General features: G+C 56.3%; 1 protein-coding gene across 3 annotated transcripts; it reads right to left on the reverse strand.

Moving 5' to 3' along the window:
• Positions 1–935: 935 nt before the first annotated feature.
• LOC116960507 lies at positions 936–20,272 on the reverse strand. Of its 3 annotated transcripts, none has more exons than XM_032988150.2 (11): positions 19,646–20,272; positions 8,512–8,694; positions 7,598–7,843; positions 6,929–7,177; positions 5,726–5,962; positions 4,771–5,061; positions 4,328–4,425; positions 3,886–4,078; positions 2,721–2,767; positions 1,642–1,713; positions 936–1,503 (listed from the first exon to the last, which is right to left on the reverse strand). In XM_032988150.2, the coding sequence occupies exons 1-10, from the start codon at positions 19,737–19,739 to the stop codon at positions 1,675–1,677; spliced, it is 1,677 nt and encodes a 558-aa protein (XP_032844041.1). In that variant the 5' UTR covers positions 19,740–20,272; the 3' UTR covers positions 936–1,503; positions 1,642–1,674. The 3 variants fall into 3 exon arrangements, with proteins under 3 accessions (XP_032844041.1, XP_032844040.1, XP_032844042.1); XM_032988149.2 differs by lacking the exon at positions 19,646–20,272 and adding an exon at positions 11,668–11,777; XM_032988151.2 differs by lacking the exons at positions 7,598–7,843; positions 19,646–20,272 and adding an exon at positions 11,668–11,777.
• Between the last annotated feature and the right edge of the window lie 1,717 nt (positions 20,273–21,989).

Genomic DNA, 21,989 nt, shown 5'->3' on the forward strand with positions numbered 1-21,989 from the left:
GGATGAGGCAGGAGCTGGGGAGGGGGGGTGCTGGCAGCCCCCTCCAAACCACAAGTCTTTATTGGTTGTCTGGACAGAGCAGGCAGAGTCACGAGGCTATCAGCCCAGCGTCTGGCTGGATATGGGGATAGGGAGTGGGGAGCAGGGCAACCCAGGAGGTGGCAGGAGCACAAACCATCCCTCTGTTTCCACATATGCCAGCCCTGAACGTTCCCCTTTCTCAGTCAGCAGCTGCCACGTGGGGTTAAGCTCCCTCTTCCCCTCTCTGACCAATACCCATTGAGAGCAGCTCCACTGAGCATGCAGGTCACACCAACTAAAGTCCATGGGAAGGAGATGCTTCGGTCCCAGGGACCAGTTGCAGGTACCGTGATGATGACCAGACAGCTCATATGAATGAAAGACTGCATGTCTTTACTGGCACATGCACGTCATCCCAGGCTAAAAAAAACGGCTGGAGAAGAGAGTGGTTGATTGCCCCATCTCCTGGCAGTGTTCTCCTCACCAAGGAGAGCCTTCAGGCTGTCCCTCAACCTCCAGGCTGCATTGGGCACCATCATCCCTCGGACCAGGAGCGGCAGTGGCTGCTGGAGGCTGTGTTGCGGCAGCAGTCAAGACCAAGCAGATCCCAAAGACTGCAAGATGGGTATTTCCCAAAAAGGCCAGGGTCAGCTGTACCTCACAAAGTGGGAGACAAGCACCAACACCCACAAAGAGAGTCACAGAATGAAAAAGAGTTCCAGCCAGGCCTAGTTGAGACTGTGCTACTTGTAGGATGGGGAGGAGGGAAAGCAGCAACCCGAAGCATTGATCTGGGAGCATGCAGCTTCTCAGATGTGCTTCCTCGGGGCTGCCAGGAGCTGGAAAAGTCCAGTCCAAGCTCCTCCATGAAGATTTATAGGGACAGACCTTTCACACACGAAACAGGGAGGAACCACAACAAGGTGGGAGACGTCATGTGGCAGGCATGCCCTGCAAAAGAAAAATTTATTGGTTGTCCAGACACAGCAGCACAGCTGCAAGTGCAGTGCGATTGGGCCAAACTTAAGCAGAGGCTGGGGTCTAGATGGATATGGAGATACGGAGCTGGGAAAGATAGATTGAGACCCAGAGAGCTGTTTCAGTCTCAGAGGACAGTTGCAGGCACCAGGATGCAGGTGAAATGGCTTTCCCAGAGCACTGGAGGACTACCAGAACACTTTCTTCATGGTACAAACAGGTCATTCCAGGCCTTGGGCTGCACCTGCTCTGTGTCGTAGGATTCTGGAGCTTGATGAGGGAGCAAGTTTGAGGGGGAACAATAAGCCAGCACAAGCTATGCAAGGTCCTGCTTCCAATGTTGGAGGACCGAGCCTTGAGAAGGGACTATGGGAAGTGTCATCAGCACTGAGCCTCAGACGTCCACCCCATCTTCTCCTCTCCCTCACTGCGCCGACTGTCTCCTTAGGACCGCAGGAACAGGCAGGGGCTTGGGCAACCGCTCTCCAGCCTGGCCACCTTTACCTGCAGAGACCAAGGGCACCCAGGGCAGAGGCTGCTGCGTGCCCTCGGCAGAGTGGGGAGCTCAGGCTGCCACAGCAGCCACTGTTCACCCTCTCCTTGCCGCATGTGGGAGCACAGGCAGGGCAATCCATCTCCTACCTGCCTCTTCTTCTGCCAGAAGAGTCTCCTTGATCACGCAGTAATTATCCAGGTTCTCATAGGGCTGGAGATCTGGGGTAGGGGATGACAGAAACAGCCTGAGGGACCCAGGGACCATGGGGGGAAGGAGCAGGGCTGACCCAGGCAGGCAGCAGCAATGGGGGCTGGAGGGTACTTTGGGACACGCACTTTGGGCAGGGAAGCAGGACTGGGCAGAGGTGCTTCCTCCCACTGGCAGAGAAAGACTGAGGGGCAGCTCCCAACCCTCACGGGCACTGTGGGGGGAGCACAGCTGGAAGAGGCAGCCAGAGGAGGGTCTCGGCTGGGGATGTGGGACACATCAAATGTGGGACGCGCTGCTCTGGCAGGTCAGTCAGAGCCAGCTGGGCTGCCTGCAGCCACCACAGGATGGCAACAGGCTCTCCTGAAATAGACCTGCTCCCCTCCCAGCTCCAACCCCAGCCCTACAGCCCTCTCTGTGATGGGGACCTGCTCTGGTTTAGACTGGGATAGAGTTAATTTTTCTTCTTAGCAGCTAGAATAGTGCTGTGTTTTGGATTCAGTATGGGATTGGGTATGAGAAGAATGCTGATAACACACTGACGTTTACAGCTGTTGCTGAGAGATCAAGGACTCTCCAACTCCCCACGTCCTGCCTGTGTGCAGGTGCATGAGAAGCTGGGAGGGAGCACGGCCAGAGCACTGAACCTAAACTGGCCAGTGAACCATTCTATACCATGTAACATCCAGCTCAGTATATAGTGGAGGGGTGGCTGTGAAGGCGTGGGTTCCCTCTCACTTCTGGGATTGTGATTGCGGGATCATGGTATTTCAAGATCGCTGGCCAGAAACAGGCTGGGTATCAGTGGGTGGGTGGTGAGCAATTGCACTGTGCATTACCTGTTTGTACTGTCTATGATTGTTGTTGTTTTATTTTATTTCAATTATTAAATTGTTTTTATCTCAACCTGTGAGTCTTCCTTTACCCCTCCAATTCCCTCCCCTATTCCCCAGGTGGGGAGAGAGTGGCTGTGGGGTGTTTGGCTGCCAGATGGATTTAAACCATGAGAGGACCCTACCTGTGTAGTGATCCTCCTCAGCTTTGCGGGGCAAGGCTTTTCTTCTCCTGGGAAGTCAAAGAGCAGTCCTGAGTTGGGGAAGAAGTGGACCTGGCCCAGGGCCCTGCTGAATGCAGCGGCAGAGGCATGGAGGGATCTGCACACCCTCCATCTGGGCCTCTGATGAGCTGGCAGGCATTGCCCATCAACACCCCAGGGGACAACGGCAGTGGCAGCAACAAGGGAGGGGGTCTCTTAGCACACACGGTCCCGAGAAGGATGCTTTTGAGCCCCAGCCAGCTGAGCTATGGTAGGACCAGCCAGCTGCATCCTCTGTGCCAAAAGAAGGGTGGGAGCAGCTGGGGAAATCCCCTCTCCATCCCAGCCACCCCACAGCACAGCATGGCCTGAGGCAGAGCAGCGACTCCAAGCCTCCTGCCTACTCACCTGGACCACATGAACCACAGGATCCCTGCAGACAGTGGGACCAGCACCACCACCACCACCACCACCACCACTACCGTGACTGTTGACCCTGGCCACAGGCCCAGAGGCTGCCCTGCAACTAACACACAGCCAGGAGTGGGTGCCACGGCCCGGACCATGCGCCCGCAATGGCCCCAACCTCGGCGTTGGGTGTGTGCATATGTGTAGGTCGGTGTGTACATATGTGTAGACATGTGTGCCCAGGCTCTGCTGTCCTGGCTGCTGCAGGGAGAGGCAGTGAGGCACAGTCTTCCCCTGCCTTCGTGTCTGCTGGGCAGGGCAGGGTAGAGGGAGGCTCTGGAGCACAGGGAGTTGCCCCATCTCCCATACACAACCAGGGGATTGGGAAGCCCACTCAACTAGGCTGCACACAGTAAGAGGACACACAAACCCAGGCTCAGCAGCACTAGTGCTGTCTGACCTCGAGCCCCTAGTACACCCGTTTTCAGGGGTGAGTATCATCTTCTTTAGTGGAAGACTGGAGAGGCCAGCTCTGCTCTCACATGCACTGCCTCGAAGCAGGACTCACCCAGCCCCAAGGCCCCCACTGCTGAGTCGGGCTCTCAGGGTGCACCCACTCCTTGCCTCTGTCTTGGTGGGGACAGGATGGGTGCACAAAGAGCCCTGGAAGTTGCTCCAGGCTCAGCGCTCACTCCTAAGGAGGCCACCTCAGCCAGACCCAGGGTAGAACCACCATTACCAGAGATGTAGGTTTGAAATTCCAGCAGTGACGCAGCCCCAGCACCAGCCACCGTGAGGCCCTGCACTGTCACCGTGTATTTGCTTCCAGGTGTCTGATGAAGAAGCGTGTACTGAGTGACAGACTGGTTCACCAACACCTGCTTGAATTCAAGGAAGCTGTCATCATGCGCTCTCCAGGCTGTGATGTTCAGCTAGAGGAAGGACAGGGAGCTGGTGGGGAGCAGCACCAACCTCCTGCTCCTGCTCAAGGCAGCTCTGTGGAGAGAGGCTGTTCCTGGTGGGGGACCTGATGCCACCAGAAACACCAGCAGTGTAGAGCTGGTGGGCCCCGACTGAGGAGGGCTTACACCACTTTCCCCAGGCTGCCTGCACAGAACTCCAGGCAGGGAAGTGTCTGGCAAGGTGGGGGGGACCATGGACAGCCCGTGGTCCCCTGGTACCTGGTATCCGATGATTTCTCCTTTGCAGGGGGGCAGAGCCTTCCACCTGAGGGACCCCGTGGTGGAATCCAGCCACAGCCTCTCCGGTTTGTCCGGCACTGGAAGCACAGGAGGACGGGGTCACACGTGGTGTCGGCAAAGAGGGGCTGAGCCCAGAGCAGAGCACAGGCAGCTCCTGGCCCAGGGAACAGGCCACAGAGGGACCCCCCAAGCAGGATTTGTCCCCCACAAAGGCTGCCTGTGCTGCAGCAGCAGCGATGGTGTGGTGGGGACGGGGAGGGTGAAGAGGGGACGTGCTGTGCTCCAGGGCCCTGCACGTCCCCTTCCTTCCCCAGAGCCCCACAGGCTCCAAACAGCCCTGATCCCAGCACCATCACCGCAGGGAGCAGATGCTTGGGCTGAGCTGCCAGCAAAGGGCACCTTTGCATTTCATGTAGACGCACCCGTTTCCTTTGTCCTGAGGAGCCGTGTGTACAGGATTGTGCTGGGGGGCAGTGAGACGGTGACACTGTAGACAGTGAAAGGCTGCAGAGAGGGGCAGGTGAATGTTCCCTCCTGGCCACGTAGCATCTCCTCTCCCTTCACCTCCTCAGCCTCACAGGGAGGGGAGGAATGTTCTTCCAGCCGGCACCTGGCCCAAACGTGCTGGCAGGCGTCAGGGAGCCTGCAGGTCCAGTTCAGTTTGATGCTGGTGCTGGAGATCTCCAAGGTCCCAGGAACAACCTGGAGGATATCTGTGAAGGAATCATTGCAAGAGAGTCACCCCCTTCCCTTTCCCTCCAAGCTTTGCAGTCAAACTCTGTCATCCCACACTGTTCCCTCCCTAGCCTGTCCCCAGCACAGTGTGGACAGACCATCCCACCTTCTCCCAGACTATGCTCAGGCACTGCCTGCACCTTCCTCTGGCCCTGGACCATTCACAGGGGTACTCTGGGTGCTTCAGCGACTGTGGGAGGGTAAGAGCAAGTACTTGTGGCCTCTCTGCAGCTGTCACTCCGGGGCTAGCAACTGATCTGTTGTCTGGGCCCTTTCATACCAACAGTGACTTAGACAACAAACCCAGCAGACAGAGCAGGGTCCTGCGCTCCTGCTCTTGGACTCTTGTGCTCTTCTCCAGGCAGACCTACCTAGCTGGTCTGGGCAAGCTGTCTGGCATCCTACGTGCCGTGGCAAGGACTTGTCCCCCTTGGTGCAGCACAGGGTGCCCCAGCTGCCAACAGCACAGACACAAACCTGGGATGCAGCAGCAGCAGTTTTCCCTGGAGTGGAATTTCCATGACATGCCCTGACCACCCCGAGCACAGGGCACTAACGCTGTGGGACACAGGCAGCACCACTCTCCCTGAACGGAGAGAACAGACTGAGAGCACTGGGAGAGTGGATGGTTCACTCACTTACCCACACAGGTCAAGTTCCCCTCCAAACGGTGCCAGCGGGCTGTGCCGTTCCTAACAAACCAGCCGCTCCGAGGAATCGTGGAGCTGTCCCTTGGGTTGAGCCTCACACATTTGATCTCCATGGGGGGAGGCCAGTGCCCCTCAGGGCATCTCATCTTCACCACTTCATTTGGGTTGAAGGTCCCCCATTCTTGGTCAAAAATAAACCTGGAGTCCCACTGGGGCTTCTGGCATTTCTCTGAACCAATTATATGAGAAGGCATTAGCAGGGTAGAGGGTGGCCCTGCAGGCCATGGCAGGGATGGAGCAGGGGATCCCCTTCCCTGGCACAACAGGGCAAGGGATGGAGCTCCAGGACACCACATAGGGCAGCTCTCCTGCACCACATCCTTGGCAAGGGGATGAGGACGAGAAGGGCCCTGTGATGGAGCTGGATCTCCAGGGATTGGGGGGCACCCGTGAGGGGCTCATAATATGCACAAAGCCTGCACAGAGACTGGTGGACCAGCGTTTGACCCTGGTGCCCTGTTTGTCCCTCACAGAGGACAACACCACCCCAAGTCCTTCTGAGAAGGCAATAAATCCTGAGCCCAAAAGCTGGCTGCTGCAGTGATGGCATGCAGCAGAGAGTGGAGGGGACACCGGCACATGAAGGCAAGGCCTCTGCTCTGCCTGCATGGACAGAGAGGACAAAGGGAGCAGAGTCCGGTGATCCCCCAGGCCCCAAAGCAATGCTTTTGGACACCTATGCCACAAACACCTATCAGACCTACAGCACTGTAGCCCTCACCTTCTCTACACATGCTCTTTCCAGAAAGTCTCAGGCAGACCCATGTCACCCACACACCTCCATCAGGAACCTCCCAGCCACCCGTGAACCACAGTCTGGAACCCTGCACACCAGGCTCCTTGCATGTCCTGGCATGAGCAGCTCTGGCCACTTCCCCCCACCTTGATCCCAAAGCCCCTTCCTGCAGGACCCTCAGGGACTGAGGCTGGCACCATCTCCCTCCTCACCAAGGCTCCCCGGAGCCCCAGGGCACAGGTCAGGCTCAGGGGCTGCCTCAACACGGCCTTCAGCAACACCTACCACTTCCCCAGGCGAGCAGAGAGCCTGAAACCTCCCGTGCACACACAGCCTGCCTTCCCTTGCTCAGGAAGGGCAGAGCAGGGCAGCCAGGAGAGCTCCTGATGCCTGCCTTACCGATGCACTCCACTCTGAACGTGGGCTGAATGTTGATCCATCTGCCTCTGCTGTCCCTTCCATTCCAAGCTTCTCTGTATACAGGTTTCCCGTTGCTGATGGACAGGACTTTTCCTGTACATTTGACATGGGTGAAGGACGGCTGGAAACCCTCAGGACAACTCAGCGTCACTTCCTCGTTCTTCTTGTAATTCTTCTGGTCTGGTGCCAGCTGAAGTCCTCGGCCCCAGTGAAGACTTTGGCACGTTTCTGGCAGAAATGAAAGTGGGTGTTAGTTGGGGTGGGAGGTTTCAAGGAGGGGCAGAGGTATGTGGTGGAGTATCAGCAATCCCTAGCAATCCCTCCAGTCCCTGAAGGGAGAGGAAAGGTGACACATCCATCTGCCAGGATGTGACCCCCTTGGCAAGGTTTGTTGGGATGGGGCTGTCCTTGTGGGTGAATGTCAGCTGGGGCTGGGGCCTGCCCAGGCAGATGATGGATGAGAATGTGCCAGCATTCAGTGGGGGGATGGTCTCAGATATCAAAAACAGAGAAATCTGAGTGGCCCCAGTCAGGCATCAGAAGTGCATCTCTGGCCACAGTGATGATAATGCAAGCTCAGAGATGGATGAATTGGACAGGATTTGACCATGGAGCTCCATAAGAGGCACCTCCTGACACGCTGATTACCGATGCACACTATGTTCCCCTCAATGTGGATCCAGGCATCACTGTTTTTCCTCCCCAGCCACACATCTCCATTTAGAGATCCAGAATAATTCAATGACTGAGCTCCCCCTGCACATTTGACATGGGTGAAGGATGGCTGGAAACCACTGTTGCAGCTCAGAGTCACTTCTTCATTCCTTTTGTAATTCCCACGGACGGGTGCCATCTGGAGTCTTGGGTCCCACCAAATAGGCCTTTGGCATATTTCTGTGAGAGGTAAAATTGGGTGACAAGTATTTCTGGGAGGTGACAAGAAGAGGCTTGAGGCAGGTGTCTCCTCCCCATGACTCTGACCACTCACTTTGACACACACAAGGATCCCTCTACTCCCACCACATGCCCAGGAGCTGTTCAGGGGCACAGGGCTAATTGTCACCCCTATCTCCAGGTCTCCCAAGCCTCCCCTGGGTTCCACCCACGGGGTGCTTGAGACCACATTCTCTTGGCCCCCTTCATGCCCAGGTGAGCAGTGCAGCAGTGACACCCTCCCCCACCAGAGCTCCCTCAAACCCCAGAGAAGCTTCACAGGGAAACAAGCAGTGCAGAGTGCCAAAGCCTCAAGATGAACTCCTCCAGATACTTCTCTTCCTTCCAGCTTCACTGCTCCAGCTCTCGATCTGGAGACAGAAGACACCGGCCAGGAATGGTTCCTGCCTTTGAACCCCTCCCCAGGAGCACAGATCCCGGCAGCTGCCCACAGCAAGGTGCTGAGATAAAAGATGCCCTGGCACTGCCAGGACAGGGCAGGAAAGCCAAAGCATCCAGGTCCCCAGTGCCTGGCCTGTCACCCAGGTGGGGCTGAAGCACGACCATGTCACAGAGGGTCTGCCACCAGCTCAGAACCCCGGGTCAGGGTGATGCGGGGCGGTGCTTACCCTTGCAGGTGGCAGTCCCGTCCCACAACGTCTGGGTCCCGCTGGAAATGCATCTGATCTGGGGGACCGATGGCACATAGTCGCCAGCACAGCTCAGCTGCACCGAGTCGTTCACGGCATAGCTGCTCTGCTGCGGGGTAAGCTGCAGCTTGGGGTCCCAGTCGGAGGGAGCTTTACATCTTCCTGTGTGCAAAGGACATGAGGGAGAGCCCTGAGGATCGCCGGGCTCCGGCAGCGTCCTCGTCCGGAGGGGTGCTGGTCCCCCTCCCTGCAGAGGGGTGGCAGGGGTGAGCACCTCGCAGGATGAGACCCCAGGCCCCAGGTGCGTTAACGCCCCTTGCACCCTCAGGCACGGCGCGGGAGGGTTAGGGTTACCCTAACCCTAACCCTAACCCCTAACCCTAACCCTAACCCTAACCCTAACCCTGGCCCTCCTGCCCACCCACGGCTGCGGGGGGATCCCAGCCAGCAGGATCCAGCAGCCAGGTGGGTGCTGCTCTCTCCTGCACTCCCTCCCCCAAAGACAAGGGGCTGGGGCAGTGCACCAGAACCAGTGAGCCTCTGCTGTCATTGCACACCCTCCCAACCTGGCCCCACGAGGCAGCTGCCAGCACCAACAGCCTGCCCTCACACCTCCACATCCAAGCTCACAGAGCTGGCCACAAAGCTCACAGCCCACTCTGTGCACCCAGCCTTTTCTGTGCACTTCACCCAAAATGAGCCTGCCTTGTCCTGCCCTGGTAGACGTGTCACCCAAGACTTGCTCACCCAGTGCAAAGTGACTCCCCTAAATTAGGAAGAAATACCTCTCTTCAGCTACATGCATCTCTACAGCTACTTGCTTCTTGTCAGCCAACACACATGGGGCTGCACTCCCTTACACAGGAACAGAGGCATCACCACAGTTCCCTTATCTGGTAGCAGGTTTTCATGCCATCTTCTTCACCCTGCACCCTGGTGCTCCACCGCAAAGGACAGTGGCCAGCCTTTGAGACCACATGTGTTGTCCAGACAGGAAACTTCTTCCCCCACAGCTGGACCCCTCCCAGCACTCTCAGATCACACACTTTCCTGTGACAGCCAAAAGCCTTGACATACCCGAAACCCTTGACTTGGTTGGAGCCCAATTAGGCATCACTAGCACGCACCTTCCCCCCTCCCGTTATTAACCCTCCTTGAAGCAGTGCATGCACCCTCACACTCCTGCCCCAGGGTGACATCCAGGCTCCGTCCCACCCAGCAGAGTCCAGGCTACCTGCCCAGCACCAAACATTTGACCAGGGACACCAGCCAGTGAGGAAGAAATCCTTCTGCTGCAGGAAAATGAGCCACGCTTCAAAGAGTGGGTTTCCACCTGTGGGGAGGCACATTTTTTTCCTATTGGTACTTGTCAGGAAACAGGTTCCAAAGGCTGGCTGTCCCCAGGATGCTCTACAATCTGTAAGGCTAGGCAGAAACACCCTACACAGAAGGAGGACTGAGGATGCAGTAAGAGCACAGCCTGGCTCAGTGAGGAGGCTGACGATGACCTGCAATGCAAGAGCACACAGTGACAAGCAAGTTACATTCCTAAGGGAGTAGAAATCAACAAGAACCAGCAAGGAAACAGCTGGCAGGGCCAAGGCACAAGAGGGGATGTAGCAAGTGGGAGCAATCGGAGCACGAGGCTGTTGCCTGCAGACCTCAGTGGCGAGGGGAAGGTCAGCAAAACTGGGCCATGGGCACTGTCAGCAAGTAACACGAGCCTTTGTTGTCTAGGTGTGGTCTAGAAAATGCATGTGGGTCATTCAGATGTTGATGGCTATCCCTGAACAGCAAAGACACAGGACACAGAGAGAAAATGAAAAAAGCATATGTCCACAGTGGACATGATTTCTTGATGACACTTGAAGAGCACCGACTGCAGCAAAAGCCCTTGCCGGGGCTTGGCTTGGCACCAGGGCTTTCTTTGTGGTGCAGGTGGAGGGGAGGCAAGCTCTGCTCCTGCCTGCAGCTCTGCTGCGATACCCATAATCCAGACCCCAACAGCCTCCCTTGGTGCTGCAGACAGCAGCAGCACAGTAAAGGATGATGACCAGAACCTCAAACTGGTGCCCCACACCTCTTCTGCAGACACAAATCCAAGAAATCTCCCCCCGGCCGCTCAGAGACGACGCCTCTACCAAGCCCACCACAGACTCCTCCACCTGGGACTCCTCAGGCCGTGGAAGGGATGTGACTATTGAGAGGGCTGCTCAGGGATGGGCTGTGAGGAAGAGGAGAAGGGGGCCGGAGGTGCTGCTGAGTTGAGGGGAACAGGTTCCATCCTGCCCTGGGTAGCTGAGGGTTGCCCATTGCTGGAAGGGCAGCATCCCTCCAGCCACCAGCGATGGGTAACATGACTCATGACCCATCCAATGACTTGGCAAGCCACTTCTGCTCCCATTTCCCTGCACAGAAACTGACTCATACCTCAGGCCCCCCTAGGCCCTGGTGAAAAGAGCAGCCGCTCCTTCTGTGCCCCATGGGGACCTCAACAGGTATCAGCAACATGCAGGACACAGCACACAGTCTCCCATAGGAAAGCCCACAGTCTCCTTTGGAAGAGCCCAGCAGAGACCCAGGAGGTGCTCCGAGCCCTCCTGGCACAGAGAAAGAACAGAACAATGCTGCTAAAGAACAATCCCACTGAACTGCAGCTCCCCCCACCCCAGGGACTACAGGAGAGAGTCCGCATCCTAGCTAATACAGGCATTCATCTCACAGCTCCCCACATCTTTGCTGATCATCACCACCGCCTTCCTCTGCAACAGGGACACTGCCCAGATTGACCCAGGAAGGCCACCGCTGCTCTGATTGCCCTGGCTTTGTCTGTCGATTGTACAACAAGGACCAGTCACCTCCTGCTCCCAGGGACACTGCCCGCTCCCCGGAGGGACACTGCAGCTCCCATGCTCATGGAGGCTTTCCCAGCACACCGAGGTTTGCTGCCCTCCATCTCCAGAGCTTCGCCCTATCACAACCCAACAGGTGCCCTTGTGTCTCAGGACTGATGCAGAGACCAGCTTCAGCCCTCCACAGCACAGCCACCATGGGCTGAACAGGCTAAAGCCACGTAGCAAATGTGCAGGAAGGAGCAGCAAAACCTCTTCTGTAAGAGGCACAACCTGTTCTTACCTGCTTCCTTGACTCTGCTTTGACCAGGGTCTTCCTGTTCCCACGCAAGCAGCAAAGGGGCAAGGACCAGGAAAAAGGCCAGAGCCATCTCTTGCAGATCCATGCTGGCATGAAGTCCCTGGGCAGGACTCAGCCTGAGCCACTCGAGGAAGGTATCTGTGTAACCCAGCGCAGCAGAGGTGCAGACAAAGAAATGAAACACCCACGCAGTGAAATCACATGTGGTATGAGAAGCTTCCCCTTTGGAAAGAGAGCATCCCGCTGGCCGCAGAGTTGCTCTTCACCCGTCTGCCCACAGACAGCAGGACAAGGCTCAACGAGGTCTCTTGGGTGCCTTGGTCCAGCCTTTTTGCTGGCTACCTCAGGCCTCTGTAGCCCGGCTCCCACAAACACCCCCAAAACCTTCTCAGGTCTGTCTCACTCCTCTATCCCTCCAGATCCAGTGGTGGATATTGAGGAAAACACCCCTAGTTCACCTGCCCAAGCCCACCCCCGGGTGCTCTCATCATGCATCACTTTTGACTTGAAATCTCTCTACTTATTACCTTGAACTGACCCAGCTACAACAATACTGCTGTTGAACCCCACCAACAGACCTTCCATATCTGACAGGCTCTGGAACCAGCCAGACAGGGTTCGTTTCCTTTCTCCTCCAAACTCTTCCTGCTACCCTGCTCTGAGCTCCACTTTCTCAGTGCCTTCTAGGATGTGAAGTGCCTCAAGATGGACAGTGCACACAGTACTGTGGGTAAGAGGGTCTTCCTGGAACTGAATGGAGAAGATTTTTTCCTGCCCCTGGCTAGGCCAGGCAGGGTCTTTGGGTATGGGAGGGAACTCCCTGGGCACTCCTTGTTTTGGGCCATAATCCCAAATCTGGCTTGCTCCTGCCACCACCAAGCTCCTCTTTCCAGCTCATGGCCTCAGGCTTCCAGAGTCCTGGCTCCCTTTGCTCTTGCAGCTCTCCTGGGCAGTTCCTCTTTCAACTCGGTGGTTTATATGGCCTCTCTCTCTGTTTCCCTGGACAGAGGATCATGACTGCTCTGTGGTCTGACACAATCAGTGCTTTGGGAATGGGTGCTGTCACCCAGGGTGCTCTTCACCACCCGGCCGGGACCAGTTGTCCCAGAACTCCATGGCAGATCCTTTCCCAGGAACCACCATCCTCAGCACCACCAGACAGTGCTTGGTGTATCTATCTGCATTGCCCCAGTAGAGCACCAACACCCAGACTTTTCTGAAAGCTAGGTCTCTCCTAAGATCCATTCGGGAATCTCAGACATCAGGTCCAGCTGTCTCACATACAGGTGTTGTGAGATTAATGGGGTAAAGTCTTCTAGCAAGCTTGCATCAAGAAGACCAGTAAGTCATGCCCTCCCTGTTTCCTTGGTGTTTTCCTGGGGTTTGGGAACCAGGATTCTTTTGTCCCTGTGCAGTCAGCAAAGGGGTAAGCACCCAGGAGAATGGCCACAGCCAGCACTCAGTAGGTAATGTCTTCATAAAATCCCAGCATTAGATGTAGACACTCTCACCGCCTCTCTTTGTCATATGAAAGAAGCAAAAACAGTGAAAGAAAACAGCCAAGCTTCAAAAATGCACATGTGGTGCAAGAGGCTTCCTACTGCAGCTGATGTAAGTATTTCTTTTCTTTTTTCCTATCCTGAAATGTAATCTGTGTTTGGCCTCTTACTCCTTAGAAATTTACAAATTTATGAGATTTGTTGTCTTGGTGTATATCATGTGCTAGAAAAATGCTGAAGAAATACTGAAAGCCAGAGCACTCAGTCATACACCTACCTCTTACACAGTCTAACGCTGGAGCTGCTAGTTCAACTGATGATGCCTTACTTCTCTGGGAACCACATAGAAGTGTTCAAATGAGAGGTTTCCAAGGGACTGTCAAGTCACTTCCAAGAGCACATCACGTATGGGCTGACCATTCCCTGAATACACCCTCTAGACCTTGCAGCAGGACTAAGTCTCACAGAGCCATCTCAGCACATCTTAGACACTTTCTAATACAGATTTCTTGCTAGAGCATACAGCAGATGTGTACATTTTTGCACATAATAAAGCCAGCCAGCTGCATACCTTCCTCTCAATGGGGCTGAGGCCCCAGGACAATTGATGTGATCATTGTAAAAATGATTGATGAGCTGTTTCCTGAAGGTCCAGTTCAATCATGAATGAACTAACAGGACTCAGACTTTTGGACTGAAGGTAGAAAAGCCTGAACCGCCTGCAATTTACAGTAAGTTTTACTCTTAATAGGGAAGAACATTGAGAGCTCAAAACCATCCACAAAACCACAAGGAAACAAGAAGTAGCTGTGGCTTTTGAGGATCAGGCTTTGTGGAAAGCACTGCTAACATATCCACCACATTCTCCTACAGTAAAGTCGATTCCTGTGTCAGACCTCACAAATAACATAAATATATTTGGGGCTTATCCCCGTCACTCCCCCATACCTGTCCTTGAGGGAGCCCGGTGTGGGGTGTAACTATAGGTCATCAGACAGGGTCATAGTGATGGGTCTGGGCTGAGGCCAGGCTGGGATGCCATCCCGCAGGCGGAGGGTCAGGATCAGGCCTGGGGCGGGTAACCCAGTCAGATCCAGCCCCGGGACGGCCAGGCAGGGGTCTGCTCCCTGCACTGCACCAGCACATGACCCCGTGTGATTTGGGGGGGCTGGCTCCTCACGTGCTCCAGGATGCAGCGTCTGCCTCAGCCAGGGCTGCAGCCTGCGCTGCCAGAGCCCAGGGGCTCTTCTGGCAGGGAGAGAGGAAAATGCCCACGGGATCCTGGCTAGAGTCCAGCCCTGAGACTTGCTGTGGGGTCTTCCCCACTACTCCAGCAATCTTCCCAACCCTGACAGCCCTGAACCATCTTCCATGCAGGGATCTTGCAGTGCTGTCACAGGGACAAAGACCAGTGCACCATGCCACCCTGAAGTTAGAAACCCTCCAGCCCCTTCCCCAAGGTGACGATAAACCCCAGACATCCTGGTCTCCTACAGCACATCTCCCATAGACCTATGGACAGAAGGAGGGTAAGGGGAACCCCAACAGTGCCGGGGTGTAGAGGGTTCCCTCCAGGGTGACAGCTTGGTCATGATGGGTTATCACAGTCTGCCTCGGGCCCAGCAAAACATCTGGGCGGTCTTCAGGGAGCTGCGCTGGCCTGGGAGAGGGGTGGCACTGGGGCATCTTTGCTGTCACCCAGCCGGTGTCAGCAGCCGGGGTAAGGACTCCCTCTTGCGGCACTGGCCACCCAAGGCGGCCACCTCTGCTCCAAGGTGGCCCAGGGACCCTCCGGGTCTGCCCGTGGGCTGGCCTCCCCCCGGACAGGCTGGCTGAGAGCAGAGATGTGACGGGGGAGAGCCCAGCAGGGTGCAGGGGTCCCAAGAGGGCACTCCTGGGTGCTGGGCAGAGCTGGGACTGGATAACCATCCTTCCTCCCGCTCTGCTCCGACTGCTACATCAACCTCTTTCCAGGGCAGGGAGCAGGATCCGCTGCCTGCTCTCCACAGTGAGCATCTCCCCACCTTTCTGAGTCCATCTGTGCATGTCCCCCCCCTGCCATGCCCCTCTCCCCAGAAGCATGGACCCAAGCCAAGCAAGACACTGTGCCCTGGCACTGCCGCCTTGACGCACATCCCTCCACGGTGACAGCCAGCCCACGGACCCCCACCCAGCTTTCCCAGGCCCATCTGGCCTTGTGCTGCAGCCCACACCTACCCCAAATACATCCCCCACACCCCTTCGCTCTCAGACTGCAACCCTCTCCCATCTGGCTGCGCACTTGCTGACCGCCCAGAAAGGTATTTTTAGCACGCAAAATTGGACATAAGCAGTTTGCAGCTGGGAGCAGGGTGGAGTAAGGCTAGAGGGGTGTGGGATGCAGCGTTTTGTTTTGAGGAAGATGTGCTCAGAGATGGGGTTTCCAGCTCTGACCTCCGAGCAGTTCCACATCTGGTCCAGCCATTCCTGCTCCCATCCCCAGGGCCATCTCCCGCACATCCCACCCTGGTTCTTGGACAGGGAACCTGGCTAAGCCCAGGAGATGGGGATTGTAAGATTTGGAGCAGCATCTCAGGCCAGACTAGCTTCCCCCCAAACCCTGCAGCCTGAAGGTGCCACCCTCAGGGCAGGCTCTCTGCACCAAGATCAGCACATCTGACCTGTTCTTTCTGCCCCCGTGTTTCATAACCGCATCCCCCCACCTGCCCTCTGGCAGGGGTGGCATATTGAGCCTGTGGCCTCCCTCACTGCCTGAGTGGAGCAGCTCTCTATCTCCTAGACAAACCCTTCACCCTGCACCTCCTTTGTTGCACAAGCCTCTACTTTGCTCCCGTTCAAATGCTCCACCCAACCCCATGTGCTGGCCCCACACATAACAGGCCTCTTACATAGGCAGCTGATGGAGTGCACGTGTTCAGTCGAGTCATGAGTCTCTCCTTCCATACACAGATCTTAAATAAAGGGCTTGGCATTTCCCCTTTTCAGTTCTCAGCTTGTACAGCTTCCAGAGGAAAGCAAATCCTGAGGAAACGCCTATGCCACCCAGGGTAGCTGGGAAAACAGAAGTGCCCAAAATATCCTGAGCCCAGAGGAACCAGATGAATAGGGAAGAAAAAGCCAAGCAGCTGTTTCCCCAGTGAAATGGAGCCAGTGGCCTGTTGGAGTGGGGAGGGTGGCGCCGCTGGTGGTGTTAGCTGCTCTTCTGGGGGCTGCACAGCCCCGTCGTCCTGCCTGGTGTTGCACCAATGATGCCTTGAAGGAGGAACAATTGCTGCCAGGGGGACCCTGAGCTGACACAACTCCCTGCTGTCCCACCCCAGGGTGTGTGTCTGTGCCCTGGCTATGAGCACTGTGCGTCCCCAAAGCCACTTCCCTCACACATGGGACACTGGAAAGCCAAGGTCTGGGCTGGTCCCCTGCTCATCCCCTTCCTCAGCCTGTGGCCCTGCAGAACCCCCTGGGAGCGTGCTGGCTTCCACCAGCCCTCAGCCTGTGGCCAAGCCTTGCCGTGGTGTGATGCTGCTCCCCACAAAGACTGGGTGGGTGGAGGAGAAGGATGAAGGGCGGCACTGTCCTAGTAAGTCAGCGTGAGTGGTGGGGAAGACACGGCACCCAGGGAGCAGCTGCCCTTTATTGTATAAATATGTGCATAAAGTCATGTGCGTTTCCAGTCCAGGATCAAGCAAACGGCAAGATCTTGAGCAGATCTACAGCAGTGTCACAGCTGATCTGTGAGCAAAGGGAAGTTCCTATCTCATGCAACAACCACACACAGGGAACCCCCACTTAGCCTGGCCTTATTCCCCCTTGGCCAGCAGAAATCCCACATTGCCCAGGGCCAGGAGACAAGCAGGTTGGGGAGGCAGGTTCCCAGGCGAGAGGCAGTGGGGAGGGAGGGTGGATGCTGTTTCATCCCTGCCGTGGAGGAGGTCAGGTCTCTGGCTGGCATTGGGAGAAGGATATCAGTCTCCCTCCAAGGAGCTTGGCAAGACAATGGCTGGGATGGTCTTTGTGATGGACTCTCACTTCTTTGTAAGAGCCCTGGCTACAGGGCATCCACACAGGTGCTCTTGAACATCCCATAAGAAAGGACTCACCATGCAGCATGGTGTAACTTACATCCCAGGTGCCGGACTGGTGGTGACACACTTGGCTCACCCACAGCCTGCAGCACTGGGACTCTGCTGGCTGTAACTACTGCAGGAGACCAGTTTGTCCGGTGCCGGTACAATTACCCACTGTAGAACAAGGACTCAACAGGGTGGGGTGACCAGCCACCCATGACACAGGTGGACAGAAATTAGGCCATGGTAATCAAAGATTAATGTGTTGTGGTGGCATGCAGGTGCTGCTTGGGAACCAGGCTCCAGCGTGCAGGGCACAGCAGGATCAAAGCCCTGCCTCGTTCATCTCAGATCTACCTTTCACTGGAGCTGGCAGAGATCCCAGGTCAAGGCAGCACTACCACTGCTTGTCCTGGCTCAAGTAATATTTGCTTCTACTGCTGCTGGCCTGGAAAAAACAGCCTCACGTGTCCGACACTAACATTGCTGAGAGGACCCACTCTCCTTCCTGATTTTTGACCCACCATGGGGTACAAGGATGTTGTGTGTTGACAGCCCTGTTTCCTCACTCTGTTGTGTTGTAGAGATGTCCCCATGTAAAATAACGCCACACCTCCTTTCCTTGACCTTGTCTTTGTCGCAGACCCTGGCACACCTTGTCTGTTCTAGACCCAGGGTGAGAGAAGGTTTTTCAATCCAGGACCAATGGAGCGTGTTGATGCCTCCCTGGGTGTCCTTCACTCATGGATCAGGGCAGGAGATGACAAGGGATGGCAGCGCTGCTCACAGAGCTCTCTAAGCCTAATGAGATTTTCAACAGCCAGGAAAAGACATAAAGAGCTTGTATTGGCTGCTAGCAGCAGTATGATGGCAATTTCCATGCTGAACACAGTGCAGCTGCCTTCCCTCCCCACCGTGGGCCGTGTTCCAGCCTGCCCTGTCTGGACAGGGTCTGGACAGGGCACAGGGACAAGGGAAAGGGCTGGAAAGTGCCCCCAGCCACAGGGAGCTCCTGATCTTTCTGGTGCATGGAGAGCTGATGCTCCGCTTTCCAGCCCCTCCAACACCTGGACAGAGCATTACTGCTCACACATGGCTCTGGCATCAGTGACCTCCAGGCAGAGGGCTCCCATGGGCATCTAGAACCCAGCACTGCCACCCAGCTCCTCTGTGCCCCAGCATGGAGAGGGGAAACAGTAGGAAACAGCAGCTGCAGGAGGAAAGGCACATGGCTCAACTCTCCTCTCTGCCTGGAGGTGGCCGTGTCCACGTTTCCTCCTGGGAATGGCCCTGGCCCAGGACCTTCCCTGAACCTGTCCTATTTATCACAGGCCAAAACTGTGTCAGGGAACAAACTGAGCAGTGTGAACGATTACAGGACCATGCTCTGGCCAAGGAGTTACTCAGAGAGGTGTAGTCTGAGTGACCGCTGGCTCGAGGGTGGGGAGCCCCTTGCAGCACCTACCTCTTGTTCAGGCATCTGGGTGAACAAGCAGGGCTCCACAGTCTCTGTTTGAGGGCAAGAGAGGAGAAGGGACTGGGACCATCTCTCTCAACCATGCTGCTGTAGCCAAAGTGGGATGCGCCCTTCACAAACAGAAGCTCAGACCTCACAGGGGAATGGTTCTCCACCCCGATGCATTGCTTTCCTCCAGAAAGTTTTCATTTTTGTCAGCTCTTGGGTGGGTAAGAAAGCCAGGGCAAGCCTAAGGATGTTGGTTTATTAATGTAGGGTCTCTGGGGTGGACTGTGCATGTGGGCTTGTTCTGTGGGGTCTCTGGAAGGCACTGTGCTGAGCTATGCGTGCCCTCATCGGCCTTTCCCTCCACGTTGCTGTGCTGCTTCTGAGTTCCCTCCTGCAGCAATGTCAAACCATGAAGACCAAAGGGCAGCAATGAAGCACAGGTGAAGGCTCTTCCCCAAAGCTGTAAGCCAAGACCCACTGAGCACTTTCAGGCCTGCTCCCTGCCCTGTTCTCCTGCAGCTGGTGTGTGGTGTGCTCCCACCAGCTCAGCTGAGGCCGGTCCTGGACCTGCCCCGATGTGGTCCCCCTCTCAGCCCACCACTACAGCCAGATCATGTTCTTGGCATCTCTGCTCCTGGCTTATGTCTGGCAGAACCACAAGCACTTCAGGGATGCTGTGGTGTGGCCAGGGAGTACTACTAATAGCCTGGCATGAGGCAGGAGATGGAGCAAAGCTGGCACAGCCTCCTGGGATGAGTGTGGAGCTGCTGAGAGTCCCATTGCCCAGGGCCAGGTCAAGAGGACAAGGAGCAGCCCTGTTACCTGCTGGGCAGCCTTGGAGGATGGGAGCATGGCAGATATTGGGAGATAAGCTGTTCAGGCTAGTCCAGGAGCAGAGTGGGAGATGCTGGAGGTGGTAGTGTTGTCCTTACCTGTTTGGCGTGAGGTGACCAATTCCTGGTGACCATGTAGCTCTCTGCAGTGCTTGTTCACTGCAAGGATGTAGTTGTGCTCACATGGCTGCATGTCACGTCGCCGTGGGTCACAAGTGGTGCAAGCACAACCCGAGCTGCCGGTCCCTCCTTTTCAGAGGCGTCGGTTGGTTTTATCAGTGTTGTCAACGTTTTCAAATTCACAGCCCACAGGGCTTCCAGCAGAGACACACTCAGCTGGCTTCAGGCATCGGCTGCTCAGCCCCCTGCCACCCTGTTGTGCACCCTGGCAGAGGCACTGGGGCTCATTGGAAAAGCAGAGGAGGGAGCTGAAATCCCTGCCCACCACTAAGAAAGAGGGATGGGATGCGGATGCTGTTTCCACAGATGTCACGGTACCAGCACCCAGGCGTTAGAAACGTTGACAGGAGCTAGCAGGAGGCAGAGAGCAAATGCTGGCAGGTGCTGTGCTGACTCTGCTCGCAGAAAATTAATGACACAACAAATATTTGCAGCCCTCCCGCTGCAGACAGCTCGGCATTGGCCCCCGGGAACGGGGAAGGGGGTGGCAACACGCCTGGACGGTGGGGACGTTACCAGTCCCTGCTGGCAGCTGGACGTGGCCTGCTGCAGCTTGCAGCCATGGTGCTGGGTGCGGAGCACGCACGGCCCTGCGCCTGCTGAGCTCAGCAACACACAGTGTGCTGGGAAATGTAGTCCTGCTGCACCACCTGTACTGCGTGATGTTGGGCAAAACCAGGCTGCACATAAACCAGCGGGGCTCAGACCTTCTCCCGTGTACTCTGGGCTCCTTGCACTGACCAGGTCTCCCAGGAGGCTGCAAAAGACCCTGCTGTGCCCCCCTCTCCTGTTTCCTGTGGGGCAGAAGAGGGAGAGGTTTGTCAGGGACCGGCCCTTTCATAAGCAGGGAGATGGGGAACATGCAGGATGCAAGCAGATGCGGAGATCTGCTGGGTGATGAGTGGTAATGTGGGAAAAGATCAGAGGTTGTCAGGGGACAGAAGGAGAGAGGACACCTGGGACCAATGGGCTGCACCCACGTTCTGGGAGAAAGCACCAAAGGGAGTCATTTGAGTCAGCAGGTGCTCCTTGTCCTGCTCACTTCTGGGTCTGCAGAGACCCTCCAGGCTGGAAAACCCTCCTGCAACAAAGCCTTGTGCCTGCTCTGTCACAGCTTCACACACTCACTCCCACAGCAGCAGCCATCGATGCTCCCGAGCGTTTGCAGAGAAGAAGCCTCAGGTATGGATGCATTCTCGCACACGGGTGCAGAGGAGGGGACTGCTCCGGTTCTGGCTCCAGGGCTCAGAGCAGGGCAAGCCTTCTGTCAGGCTGGGTCATTGTTGGCTGATCCTAACCAGAGCTGTGCTGCAAGGACCCGGTGGCACAAGCGCTGGTGTGGAATAGAGGTGGGGGTGCAGCAAGCACCAGTCTTTCTGTGTGGAAGGCCCCTTGCATCTCTGACTGCCTTGCACGCAGCCTGGCTACCCCGCAGCCACGGTGTGCCCTGATCCTTACAGGACACCCTTACAGCCCCTCCACCTCTCCAGCAGTAGCCTCCCTGGTCTGTTTGAAGGCTCTTGCCCCAGTTCTGCCTGAGTGATTTCCATCCCCAGACTTCTCCCCATGGGAGGGGGAGAGTGCAGAGCCCAGACCGAGAAGGGCAAAGAGGACAAAGCCTCCCTCCTCACCGCCGTCCCCCCCCGCTGCAGCTCCACAGGAGCAGAGCACAGCCAGTGCTTCCTTCCTGCTCTTCCTCACCAGGGCTTGAGGAGCTTAATTCAGGGTTTGCTGCAGGCTCAGCCCAGCCTGGCTTTGCACCCACCTGCCCAGAGTATACATGCCAGCACCACGGGAGGGATTTGGGGAGCTGAGGACCTTTAGCCATGTCTCAGATCAACACTGCTGTGCAAAGCAGGAATAGAGCGTGGTGGAAATAGCACAGCAGAGTTACCAGCGCTGATGAGAGAAGGGACCGTAAATCCTGCAGCAGCAATTTCCACAGTCAGGGCCGTCTCCAGGGCTTTAATTTATCCGTTACAACTTAATTGGATGTAAACCCAGTCACTTGTAAGCTGCAGGAGCCCTGAACAAGTGGCGGTCCTGAGCATCTCTGTGAAAGATGCCTCGCCAGGACCCTCCATCCCTGCTGAGGTGCCTTGACCCTCCAGGGGCTGCTGCTCATGTGCCCTCAAGGGAAATGGCGAGGCAACGTTTGCTCTGCTTCTGGCCCCCAGGGAGCTGGCTTTGCTCCTCTGAGCAGCTCCCTACGCCGAGGAGCTGGTCACCGGGCTGTGGGTGCAGCAAGGGTGCTCAGATTTCA

The sequence above is a fragment of the Tyto alba genome, unplaced genomic scaffold (assembly GCF_018691265.1).
Source record: "Tyto alba isolate M040663 unplaced genomic scaffold, T.alba_DEE_v4.0 Super-Scaffold_42, whole genome shotgun sequence".
Taxonomy (NCBI): Eukaryota; Metazoa; Chordata; class Aves; order Strigiformes; family Tytonidae; genus Tyto; species Tyto alba.